Source organism: Artemia sp. Qi Xiang Cuo, chromosome 9 (genome assembly GCF_049724085.1).
Source record: "Artemia sp. Qi Xiang Cuo chromosome 9, ASM4972408v1, whole genome shotgun sequence".
Taxonomy (NCBI): domain Eukaryota; kingdom Metazoa; phylum Arthropoda; class Branchiopoda; order Anostraca; family Artemiidae; genus Artemia; species Artemia sp. Qi Xiang Cuo.
The window spans coordinates 56,126,789-56,140,702 of NC_142802.1; the positions used below are offsets into that span (position 1 = coordinate 56,126,789).

Here is a 13,914-nt window from a genome sequence, read left to right on the forward strand (position 1 = left end):
ATTCAATAAAAACGAACAATTACCGGAGCTTAATTTTTTTTGGTTAGGAAAGTGAGAAAACTGACACAATACGCAAAAAAAAAAAACAAACTAGTTTTTGCGTCGACCTAAAATATGCAAATTTGTATGTGTTGTTCAGCTTTTTTTCTCTACGACATGGTGTAAAAATCATTTCTGTTGCAATTTGTTTGGGGTCAAACCCTAGTTTACCTGTACAATTTTTTTTTTAAATTTGGCGCTTTCCTACAATCAATGGTATAAGTGCAGGTTTAGTCCAGTACATAAGGGAACATGCTAAGAAAACGATTCTTACTTCCTAATATGCAGAATAATCAAACAAAAAGTTAACATATTTTACAGGGGGAGAACCCTTATCTTTACTTTTTTCACTGTTCTGAAATTCTGAAAAATAAACATGTATTCGACTGCATTTATCCGTTTTCAAATGATGTATTAATGTAGTTATACACCACCAGTGCCATCAATCAAAAACATATTAATAGCCAAATACTGATAAATTAGGTAAAGTTAGGTTAGGTTAGATTAGTTAGATGGCACTTGGATGTTTATTTATAAACGATTTTCAAGACTTAGAGAATAGACACAAATGTTCAAAAATGTGACAGAAAAACTTGAAATACGAGGAAAATAGTAGAATTAAAGGTTCTCCCCCTGCAAAATATGTTAACTAGGATTATTGTGAATATTATGAAGTAAGAATTGTTTTCTTAACATGTTTTCTTATGTACTGGACTAACCCTACGCTTACACCCAATCAATGACTCAACAACTGCCCAAGGAGCTCTTTTTAATTAAAAACTGAATTCCCGATTTTTCATAATTTTTAAAGATCTAATCAATGGTGTTATTTTCCACTTAACCAATTCAAACAATCAAATTCCATTTTCATTGTCCTTGGTACGTCAAAGCAAATGCCAATCGAATGTGTAGAAAGCCTTTCAAAAGCCCTCTAAGAAGTGGTTAAGGCTACTTTTGCTGCCCTTAAGACGCATCAAATGCTAAATTTGGGTTGAAATAAATAGACTCGGTAGCCTGTTCAGACAGCTTCCTTATCTACAGTAGCATACTCTGATAATATTTGACATGTGATTTCGACTTATTTTTAGACTGAAGTAGAAAGATTGAACTAGAAGCTTTTCTGGAAAAAAAAACCGGATGATTTTTAGTGGAGAATCTTAAATTCAGTCGAATGTTCATCAAGCTTAAAAAGCATTTCATGAATACAATAATATTCCAGCTAGAAATTTATTTCTATTTTGACGGTTTTAATGATAAAAAAAAAGATACTTTTTTTCTATAGAAAAACCAAACGTGCACAATTACTGTATATTAGTTATTGACCGTGAAAACTGAAAAAGGCCAAGTCGTATTGCACTAACTATGACTATAAAGTAGTAATTTAAAAAAATCAACAACACATAAAACGTTCCTGGCTACAAGGGATATGTTAATAGATTGTTGCTTAAAAACTAAGAAACAATAAAAAATATATAACCGAGAGCTAGTATATGAGAAGATAAATGTAATGAGCATACCCTTAGTATTTCGTCACGTAGGTGTAACCCTATGGAATAGCCTCTCGGGCAACATTAGGGGCTCTGAATCAGTTTCTTCATTTAAGTCCCAGTCCAAAAAGTTTGTTCTACGTGGAGATGCAGAGTAAGAGCGGTTTCTTCTGAATATCATGATTTAGATATTTATATCTTATTGATTTTTAAACTAATTAATTGTTCGAGCCAATGCACACAGGTAATTTGGCCTTTTATCAGTGGCTATGTTTATTTCATTGATTTTTCTTTTTTGTGAAATTATGAAACAAAGGAATATATATCATTAAGTTTTATGGGATTTTGAACTGCAGGGAGCCACTGGGCAACGGAATATGTATATTTTTTTATAAGAGAATTTTTTTCCAGAAGATTTAAAAAATCAGAAGGTATATTTTAACCACTGGATTTCTAGCCCCCTCCCCACTCTAGATTTTGCAGAACATCCCACTGTAGGGATATGTTCTCTGAAAAATTTTTTTTTTTTTTTTTAATCGGAAAAAACAACAACAAAAATTACACTATAGATTATGAAAAATAATTTTGTTCCACCCCTTCCCTAATTTTTCGTGAGCTGTCGCCAATGTAACTACCCACTCCCCTCTATGAGTCTCAAGTGTTTTCCTATGATTGTTTTAATTCAAAAGACCAATTCTTTGAACCATAGGAGCTAAAACTGATCAGTCTGCAAAGCAACACGTTACCAAAAAAGAATAAGTATCAAAGAAAAGCAGAGAATGATGAAAAGTACTCGTTGATTAGGCACTAGTCCTGATGGGACCGGTGGAACGAATAGGGATGCTAGGCAATTAGGCGAAAGAGCCTAAGAATTAATGAAATCAGGAAAACAAACAAAAACTGCCGATTAGGCACTGATGTTGTTGTACTAGGTGTATCAGGAGCGAGCCTTCTTTAACCAACAGCAATACGACACGTGTAATGCAAACGTGTCATAGCAAGTCTTTTGGTAACGCGTCAGTAAAAAGTAACATGTTACCAAAGGGGTATAAGAACTAATGAAAACAGAGATCAAAATACCTTATGATTAAGCGCTGGTGCTAATGTACTAGGTCGAGCAGGAGTGAGCCTTCTTTCACTAACAGCATTCCGTCACATTTCATAACACGTGTTTTCTGCAACGGGTCAGAGAAAGTGACGCGTTACCAAAAGAGCATAAGAATTAACGAAAACAGAGATAATGAGCAAAAATACCTATTGATTAGGTACAGGTGCAGATGTGCTAGGTGGAGCAGGAGTGAGCCTTCTTTCACTAACAGCATTCCGTCACATGTCATAACACGTGTTTTTTGTAACGAGTCAGAAAAAGTGACGCGTTACCAAAAGAGCATAAGAATTAACGAAAGCAGAGATAAGGAGAAAAATACCTGTTGACTAGGCACTGGTGCAGATGTGCAAGGTGGAGCAGGAGGGAGCCTTCTTTCATTAACAGCAATATGATCCATGCTTCCGACACGAGACTCCAGCTCTTCCGCTCTCGCTTCTGTATTCTGTTTTTCTTCTTGAATTAGCCTTGGAAATAAATAGTGATTAACTATAGTCATAGCAGAATATAAAAAGAAAAGAAAGCCTTAAAAAAGAATGAATAATTATACATTCAGACTATGAGCAAAAATGAATATATTACAAGATTATCATCTTCATTTCTCAATTTTCCTACCATATTACATAGGCTTCATAAATTCTCATATTCTCCAAACTGGTGTAGGCTGATCGGGAGAGGGACGGAAAGGTTCTGAGGAGAGACATATTTCAAATGAAAAGATTCATAAATGAAAAAGGTCGGTGAGTTGAGGAAAACGAGTTAGAAATAACAAGTTATGAAAAGCTTAATCCGTTATGCGCCCCTCGTTTTCACTTGTATTCACAGATTCTCGAGAAAAAAAAATCCTGCCTTTAAAGTCGTTCTGAAAACGTGTTAAAAACAAAATTAAATTCATCATTTTCGTCTGTTTAGTCTTATCTAAGAGTAAAACGTTGTTCGTCTTCTCTAAGACAGAAAGCTGTCTTCATACGTTTCGAACCTAAGTTACCACGATCATGGGCAAATGCTCTTAACGCTGCGCTATCAACTTTTGTATAATAATGTTTGTTTTATACTTTTTGTTGTGCCCAATCGCCCATTTATGTTGTTCTATTTATACAAGGTGAGTACCGTATACAAGAGAAGAAAATTTTGACATTTTAGTATTGCACTGCCATCGAAAGTGCATATACCTATAAAAATTGGAAGCAATTGTACATTTGGAAGTGGTCAAAGATTGGGGGAGTCAGGAAGAATTTACCCCTTCTAGATGTTTTGCCCTACCATAGATTTTGAAAAATACTTTTTTTTTGTATTTTCATTAAAATACATATTTTCGGTATGTCTGTCCAAAATCTGGTTAATGTCGACATTCACCGGTGAATGTCCGAAATTCCTTTTTCTCTGCTTGGATTCAATAAGCTTTGCGAGTCAGCTTTTTCAGTCTTGTGCAAGCTATGATGGTAAAAGTTAGTTAGGTTAAGTTAGATTATGTTAGTTTAGATGAGGTTATACTTGCAGATTTGGTTAACAACCTAAGCCAATCTAACCCAACCAAGCCAAACCTAATCCAACCTAACCTGTCATCATCAGACTTAGCATTAAATTGAAAAAGTTGACTGGTAACGCAAGCTAAATCAAAGAAGAAAAAAGGCATTTCAGACATTTACCGGTAAATGTCGATATTCACCAATTTCGGACATTCACGGTAACATATACACTCATTTAAATAAACATAAAATTTGGAAGTAATTGTACATTCGAAAGTACATTCACGCGTAACATGGAACTGGGAAGTAAGTATACATTCAGAAGTGGTAAAAAAAAATGCCAAACAGTTTAGAAAATACATGTGACAAAGAAATAAAAGTGACAGAAATAAAAGACAATTAGACGAGCAAAATAAGTTTTAAAAAAGCAAACACCGAAAACCGACAAACTAAGAAAAAAACATTAGAAATTTAAAGATAATGGGGGAAATCCCGAGATTCCAAGAAGCGTAAGGGTCCAAATACCTTTTCTTCTAGCTACGTATCAGGTACAGTTTACCCGACAAAAAGCTTTATGAGCCGATATCTTAAGAACTAAGCATCAGACTAGGGGAAACATTTTTTTAATGTTGATCCTGCCTATGGTGGTAGATTGATAAAAATTACTTGTAGGGGGTACATATCTCACTTCAAAGGGCAGTGAAAGCATGGGATCGTTTCAAATGATTATATCTGTAGGATATTACACATTCAAAATCAACAAAAAAGAGTAGTCTATGTTTTGCCCGTAAAATATTTTTAGAAAATACTCCCATTAGATGTTTTAAGGATGTGAACCTTACTGAAGCATAGTATTCATATAAAGTATATACACCTTATTCTTTTGCATTAAAATAGGCTAAATAAATGCTCTTCAAAAAAAAAAAAATAGTAAAATTAACTAAAAAAACAATACCAGAGACAAGAGTTTATTTAGTTTAGTAAAGTCTAAAATCGACAAGGAAAAGAAATCCAGAACTAATCTATGCTTACTTATGAAGGCATACTATATGCTTGATTACTATGGTAAGATGTAGGTATACAGATAAGAAGTATAGTAAGAAGAGAAATTATAGCTACTATAGCAAATAATGTCATACTATAATATACTATCATACAATATACAATAATATACTATCATATCATACAAATAATATACTATTACGGTCTGTTCAGATGCATGGGAAAACTGATGAGAAAAACCGATCGATACGAGGGAAAAATTGTTCAAATCATAGGTGAAAAATTTTTCCTTAAGACCACAGAAAAAAAACACTTGTACGCACCAAGTCTCTAACCCAAGTGTATTTCTTGCTAACTATCTTCCTCTTTCGTGTTAGTTTTAAACAAAGCATTACTTGGGTTACATAAAAACTGATAGTTTTGATAATAATCACTAAAGCTCCAACTTTCGCATCTTCAACAGTTGACATGCTTTCCACTTTCAAATATGCTTGCTCATTTTTACTCGACATCACACAAAAAACAGATTGGTATCGTAGGGAACCTAGAAAAAAATTCTTAGCCCCAAAACCGATTGGTAGTATTAAAAACCCCGATTAGTTTTCCCATGGTACCAATCGGTTTTTGAGCGTTTCCTCATGTGTCTTAACAGGCTATAAGTCTAAGTAAGAAACACGCCATGCTCTACAAAACTAACTCAATCCTTAAACAGCTTCGGATTGTAAGATAACATTGAAAATGAATTTGCGTCGCTACTTAAGAGTTTAAGTGTGAAATGCATGAGTGTGTGTTTAGAAAAATAGGCTTAAAAAATAAAGAAAAAGGATGAAGTTAAGAAGGTTCAAAATAAAATCGCTGGACGTAGTCTTTAAATTCAGAATAAATGTTAAATCCAATCCAAATGCATAATGATTCACTCATAGACCAAAAAGCGGAATAGCATATACTGAAGTAGGTTGACAGGGGGAATGCGACTTTACCCTTAAAATATTTCAATTTACACTAATTATTTTCGTTTCACTCTTTACTGTAAAGAGAAAAACGAATAATCTCTAAAATTAAACAATACTTATTGAAAATCACCAGATCGAATAAAATGAAATCGCATATCAATATCCGCCATTTATCATTGACTTTTTCGAATTACGGCGTCCGAGGAAACCACATAAAATAAGAAAATGCACATCAATCTAACCTAAGCCCGGAGAACAAATATTATCACTATATACCATTTCTTAAATTAGCTATAGACCAACAGATCCAGCACCAGAACGCATAGATTGAATACTACAGCAATGGCGTGAAACTGTGCACAAAAAACTATTGAAAAAAAAGAGTTCCATCTAAACTACTTTAAAGACAACATTATCGTATTGTTTACTATCCATGCATTTAAGTGCAACTTTGGACCAACACGACAACATAAATTGATTATTGATAGCAAATTACAATTTTTCCAATTATCATCATAATTTAAAATAATGAACTGTGTTACCTTCTGCTAGCCTAGTGGAAGCAACTGCTCACGACTGTAAGCATTCAGGTTCAATCCCAGGTGGCACAAGGAAGTGTCTTTCAAAAGCTTTGATATAATTTTTACTTAATTGATAAAATTTTAATTGTAATTCTCTTAATGTGTAATATATGATATTCCAAATAGTGATTTTTCACCCTTTGTTTAAAAGGGTCCTCGTTAATATAAACAAACAAATAACAGCTATGGTTAGTCACATTTTTTTTTAACTTTTGGACTTCTTTCCTTAAATTTCCCCCGTCGAAGGGACCCATCCCACGTCTTTTTCCCACAAAAATATCTGAATAAATTTTGAGATGCCCACTTTGTTCAAACTAGTCCAAAGGTCTGCAGGCCTGAAGCAAGGAAAAGCGATGGTTGTTTTAGCCATGCAAGACATAACAAATACCTAATTTCATTGTTTATAGCATCTAGTTGTTCTTGCAACATCATTGCCAAAGTTTGAGCATCAGCCGGAGCCGTCGGGGACATCATTTCCACATCAGCACCACCATGATAAACAACATCCTCCTCTCCGTCAACTAGGTCAGTCTGCTGCCAATCATCATCATCTTCGGATCTTGCTTTAACCACAGTCTGTTCTACCAAGTTCCTTGTCTTTTGAAAGCGAGGAAGCGAGCGAGTCTCAAATCCAAGCTGCCCTCCAAAATCGTCGATGGGTTGAGGAGATAGACTTCTGCCAAAAGAAGATTGCATCAGTCACCCTGTCTTTGGAACCTAATTAGCTGCGTATTAACGGACCCAGATGCTCAAAACAAATGAGAGGGTTGATAAATTTAGGAGCATAATAAAATTAAACCGAACTTATTCAAATAGTTATAGGTAACTTATAAGAGCTGGAATTGGCACTGGTGTCGACAAAAAAAAATTATCAATACCATCTAGTATTTGGCGACACTTGATACGTTTTTCAGTGCAATAATATGAATTATTAATTTAATAAGAAGAATTGGTAAAATTAAGATAGTAACAAGTATCTGATCTCAGTTCCTGACAAAAAATGATTACAGAGCTTGAAAAAAAATGTCATATGTCACCCACAGCTAGATCGCGTTGATAGTTTTTGTCGACCCTAGCACCAGTTCCCAAATCTTATAAGTTGTCCATGCTCTTTGCACAAGTTGTTAGTACATAGAAATGACATTCATTTATAGGTTCATCTCATCTGCTGATTACAATAATTCAGAGCAAAAGCATGAGTATATGACAGAAAACACACATTTTTATTTGTCAGGGTATGAACAAACGACTAATAACTGAGAGGTCCAATAATTTTCCAAAATTTGTCAGAAAAAATGAAAATTAAAAGAGGCCAGATTTTGGTTGCTGGTTGCTTACTCCACGGAGGCCCAAGATCAATTATTGAACATCCAAAATATTTTCTAGATATTTCAAGGAAGATTTTTGAAGCTGCATGACTTTTAATAAAGCTATAGACAATAATTAATACAAGGATTTACACGTTCTGTATTGTTCGATTGTTTTGTCCCTCCACCTCCTTTTTTTAATGTCCCTTTTGAAATTATTATAGGTATTCATTTTTTTTTTAGTTTAGTTTGACCAGTTTTTATTTTTTTAAATGACATTTCCAAGTTTGGTTATTGACTAACGAATGATTTTTCATTCTGATTTTTTTCTTTTTTTTTACATTAGGCCAGTTTTTCAGTTTTTGTGTTTTTTTTATAATATTTTGACTTCAAATTCAAATTTTGCACTTCGGGGCTTGTGAGAGTAATTTTTTTGGCAATAAACATCGTATGTTATACATTTAAAGATGAACCCAGAGACCGAACCTTGCAACACGCTGCATCCTTTCTTCTGTACGTAGGTTATTTTTCAGCATTCTAAATTCCTTATCGTAAGAAAGGTTTTTTTTTAATTTTTGTGAACATGCAAAAAAGGTTTGTTTTAGCTTTTTCTACATGCTTTACATGTGATATGTCAAATAACACTCTTCCTGAACAGAAAAGTCGTATCTCACTTGGAAAGAATTTAAAACAACTAACCGAACAATTTAAGTTTCTTGAAATACGCTTTTTAGACTTAGGAGTAGCACTGTCACAAGAATCTTTCTGCTTTCTGAAGTTGTTGCTTTCTGAAGTTGCAGCTCAAACATAGTAAATCACTAATTCTTGATAGAATACCGAGTTTTTTAGGTAAAATTACCAAACCAAAAAATCACCAAACTTGGTGTTAAATCACCAACGGTGGCAACCCTATTTGGGAGGGCAGTCAAAAAGATAGTCAACCTTACTTTATAGCAAAAATATGTAATTAACTTGACTAAAAAACTAAAAGAACTAACTAAAGAGAACTAAAAAAAGTATCCCAATTAAATGCAACAATTAGCCTCATTAAACGTCGATTAAATACCAAAAATCAGGTTGACAGGTCTTCTTTGCTAAACAGTTATTTTAAGCTTTACACTATTTGTTCGTAAGGGCGATTACAAGACGTGATACACTCTCGAGACTTTTCTGGATGTAAGGTATGAAAAAATCGGGCATTATTATTAGAATAAAACCACTCAGTAAAAATGACCAAACAGTTAGTAAAAACAACACCCCTCACCCCAAAAAAATTGCAAATCGATTAGATCGTAGGGTAGGTCGAGGCCAAAAGCCAATTAAAGCAAGATAAGCGTGCAACCTAAACAAAAAATCCAATAAAGCTTGGCGCAAGACCATCCCTCTATGAACAACTCAACGACGCGAATATTCTTTTATGCCATAATTTGCTCAAAATTAAGCTGTTCATGGTAATGAGTGGTACGTGAAGACCGATCCTTGTGAATATAAAAGGAACGAATTTTTTTTAACAATACATCCAACCATGTAATCTGCTTTATATACTAATTCCAAATATAGAAAACATCAATTTTAAACTTATCCCTTAAATGTTATGAGCATAAGAACATTGGCATAATTTTAGCATGAGAAAAAATACCCTTCCCCCTCCTCAAAAAAGGAGGTGCGTCGCTGATAAAATCTACACCCGAATATTCAACATTTTTTTTTTAATCCTGTAGCTTCAATATACAAAACTCAAATTGTATATTTTTCCAAAAAAGAATGGTCACGGATGCGTGCTTATTTGCTTTACTTTAAAGAGTAGTTGTATTAATCTACTGACTGCAAAAATTCCGGAGAGGGCTCATTCAAATACACAACTATATCCAATCAGTTCGAGTCTTATTCAGCCAATTTTCCACCGCTACCCCAGCCTGGGGATGCTGCTTCTTCACTATCGAGTAGCCATGCTACAGTGATTGTTTCAAACCTTCCGCAAACAGTTTGCAACCCCAAAAGTCGAAAGGAATTCTTAGACCAATTGTCAGGTCACGAGTCAATTTCCAGTGTCCGCCCACGAGGTGACAAGTTGTATGTCAACATTGAGAAATCTGTTATTTCGGATTTCTGCAATTCGATTAGTGCAGCCGCATCGGGTGCTACCACTAAAACTGTGCTTAAGCGTCACCTTGGGATTGCTAGAGGTATCCCTGAGGATTTTGACATTGCTGGACTAAATTCGTACCCTGGTGTGACTGAAGCCACTCGTTTCGGCTCTTCACAAACAATTAAGCTAGAGTTTTCGGATACATTCGCAAAAGGCAATGCCATCAAGAACGGCCTGAAAATAGGTTACGAAATATTCCGTGTGTACGATTTCATCAGTGTACCCCGTTGCTGCTTCAAATGCCGATCCCCAGATCACATGATGAAGGATTGCACCAGTCCTGTTGATAAATGTGCTCGTTGTGCCGGTAATCATACTGCCACTAAGGAAACGCCTTGCCAAAATAGCCCCAAATGTGCAAACTGCAACGGTGATCATACATCCTTTAGTTTGAAATGTCCAGTGCTCAAGTCTCGCGTTTCGAGTAGTGCCCGAAAATGATGCAGTCCCTTTCAGCTGTCTCGTACAACATAAATGGTACCAGAAGAAAAGAGCATGTTATTGACGAACTTGCATGTAACTATGACATTGTCTGTTTGCAAGAACACTTATTATCGTCGGCTAATACAAACCTGCTAAAAGAAGTGCTAATCACGTCGTTTTCGTATCGGCGGCACGAACTACTTTCGGACGGCCGTCGGGTGGGCTTGCTTGTATACTGAACCGAAATAGTGTTGCTTGCTACTCGCCTGTGCTTTTTCACAGTGATCCTAACATTTTGGCCGTGCGGATTAACGATTTAGTGATCGTAAATGTTTACTTGCCTTGTGACAGAAAATCGGTTCAGTCTCTTAACAGATTCGCTAAGACTTGCAGTGTATTACAGAAACTTTTGGAATCCGTCTCAAATCAAGGTTATCGTTTTTTGATCGCTGGAGACTTTAACGCTGACCTGCTGTCATCGAATATTCGCTCGGATTTGATATTTGATTCGCTGCCGCAGTTTAAGCTGGTTGAAAAAACTTGTATATATTCTTATCTTCATCATTCCGGTAGTCAAAGTAATATTGATCATGTTGTTTGTTCTCAGGGCCTACCCGTTTCTACTGTAACTGTTCATGAAGATCATTGCGATTTAGATCACCTACCGATTTCGTTTGTTTTTCAAATACCGATTTGTACTAATCGTAATGCTTTACAAGCAGGACGAAGATGGGTTTTCCGTCGAAATTGGAATAAGATAAATTTATCGCTGTATATTTCTACGCTAGCTATGCTACTTGCTACAATTCAAGTTCCTTTCCACCTTCTACAGCTTAGTTGTAAGTCTTCAAATGATAAAAATACTCTAAATGATTATTATCTAAAATTAGTATCTTGCCTTAAAACAGCTGAATTGACCGCTGTACCACAGGAGCGAGTCAGGCGAAACACGCGTAAACCGGAGTGGTCGTGGGATCCTGAATTGAAATCGATTAAAAATAAAGCAAAGTTTTGGTTGCGGATTTGGGTTTCTTGTGGTCGTCCGTCTGAAGGGGTTATTCATCAAATAAAGCAAAAGACAAAATTAGAATATAAAAATTACCTGCGCTCGACTAAATCAAAAATATCGAATTTCCCGTTAAGTAATTCTGATTGGCAAAAGGTAATTAATTCTGAAAAACTTGATGATTCTTTTGCTACAAGCCCGATTAGTGCCGGTGCATGGCATAGTTATTACAGTAAAGTTTTTAGTTCAGTGAATTATCATGTCCATTCGGTTTTTTCGAAACTTCTCATTGCCGCACTTCCCGTATCGCTGAGCCAAACTCAGATTTTGCCTGTCGAGCTCTCTGTGGTTCAGCAGGCAGTAAAAAGGTTGAAATCAAATTCCCTCGATTGTGATGGCATTTCTGCCAACCATTTAAAAGTTGATTGCCCACTTCTTTTTCAACACCTGCAGTTGCTTTTCCAAATGTGCTTGTGTGCGTCTGCGGTACCGGATAGCTTCCTATGTGGGTCTGTAACATCAATTCTTAAAGAGGGAAACCTCCTAGCGATTGCTCGTCGTATCGGCCAATAACTGTGTCATGCAATCTCAGTAAAGTTTTTGAATATGTTCTTCTTCCGTCCATATCGAGTGCACATTTTGGCGAAAATCAGCTTGGATTTTCGTCTGGGGTAGGGTGCCAGCAAGCCCATCGAGTTCTAATTAATCTTCTTATTGATGCGACTACAAAGGGATATGAACTCTATCTTTGCGCCTTGGACCTTTCCAAGGCTTTTGACAGCGTCGTCCACTCACAAGCTCTGTTTTCCCTTTTTAGTCACGGCATTAATCTTTCTCTGGTTTCTCTCCTTCGTTATTGGTATGCCAATTCTTTTCTACGAATAAAAGCTGAAGGGGTTATTTCCGATTCTAAAATTCCGGTTCGGCGTGGTGTCAGACAAGGTGCTGTCCTTTCCCCTTCTATTTTTAAACTTTGCATTTCTTCTGTTTTATCTTCTATCCCAACCACTTGTATTTTTCAGGCGATAAATCTTTCTTACATAGCGTATGCTGATGATATACTTCTAATTAGTAGGACTAGAAAAGGTCTTTCTGTTTCTGTATCTACAGTTGCAGCAAACCTTAGTAAGATTGGTCTATCACTGAATTTCTCTAAATGTGAATATCTTTCGTTTAATAGTAATTGTAACTCGCCTTTAGATTGCGCTTCTTTTTCTGTCCCATGTGTCTCTTCTTTTCGGTGGTTGGGTATAAACATTGCTAATAATCTTAAATCTCTCCGAGAACAAGCCGTGGCGAATTGTAAGAAAAAGATCCAAGTATCTTACTCCAAAATTGTTGCCAATCGGGGGAAATACAGTAGGAAGACCCTTGCTAAATTGTATTCTGTTTTTACTGATCATTCAATTTTGTTCCTTTCTGGTGTTTATCCCATTCTTGGGCGAAAAAATACCCGGTCATTACGTTCTTATTATTTTCGGTTCTCGCGTTTTCTACTGTATTTGCCTCCGTGGTACCGGAACCGTAACCTTGTCTCAGTTTTTGGGCTTCCAGATATAACTGAAAAGCTAGTTGAGCTTGCTGACAAACTCCCCCAGACAGTGAAGGCTCTCCCAGCCCATCATGGGTTTGTACGCCTCCTTCATTGATTTAGTGTCTTTATTGTGTATTTAGTCGATTTGTATGTATTTTTTCTTTTCTTTTATTTATACTCCGCTTTTGTTACCTTAGCGGGTTAAAAATAAATTATTATTATTATTATTAGATACTGTGATAATTTCAACAAGACCGGTTAGTTTAAGCAAATGAGGTTTTACAGGAGCAAGACAAGTTCCACACTAATGTTATTACATTTTTTGAATAATATTTTACCGCGAGTTTCTCAATTTTTCATTGGTTACTCTTATTATTATTTCCTATCCACTTTTTTCCAGCCATAAATGCTGCTAAGTTGGAACTCAATAGGAACCTGCAATAAGACTAGCAAGCGACATTAAACAGAAAAAGGGAAATTTTTCTCACCTAGTTAGCGCTTCTGTTTGCTGTACATTGAAAGCTATTTCTTGTTGAAGCATCTGCCGACGTAAACCATCTGAATCCAAACGGATTTTATTCAACTCTTTACATAGCTCCTCCTTATAAATTAAAACAAAAATATTAATCTGAGATATATTTTTGCGATTCATAGTCGCATTATTCTAAATAACAGGGAAGGAACAGGAACAGAATTCCCCATGGATTTATTCAGTTGTGCCTTTCAAAAAAAAATTCCTTTTTTCTTTTCTTTTGACTTATATTCTTTTTCCAATTTATTGCAAAGCAATTGAATATGTAAACATTTATTATCGAGTCTTGTGTGCAATATTCAAATTGTTTCAATAAACATTTTCATT

The 13,914-nt window shown here is 35.5% G+C and overlaps 1 protein-coding gene across 1 annotated transcript in view; it reads right to left on the reverse strand.

Annotated features, from left to right (window-relative positions):
* Positions 1-13,914, reverse strand: part of LOC148948841 (liprin-alpha-1-like) — a 137,189-nt gene that overhangs the window by 64,471 nt on the left and 58,804 nt on the right. The window contains 3 exon segments of the mRNA XM_089094746.1: positions 2,954-3,098; positions 7,025-7,312; positions 13,544-13,656. Of these exon segments, the coding sequence (XP_088950872.1) occupies positions 2,954-3,098; positions 7,025-7,312; positions 13,544-13,656 (546 nt within the window).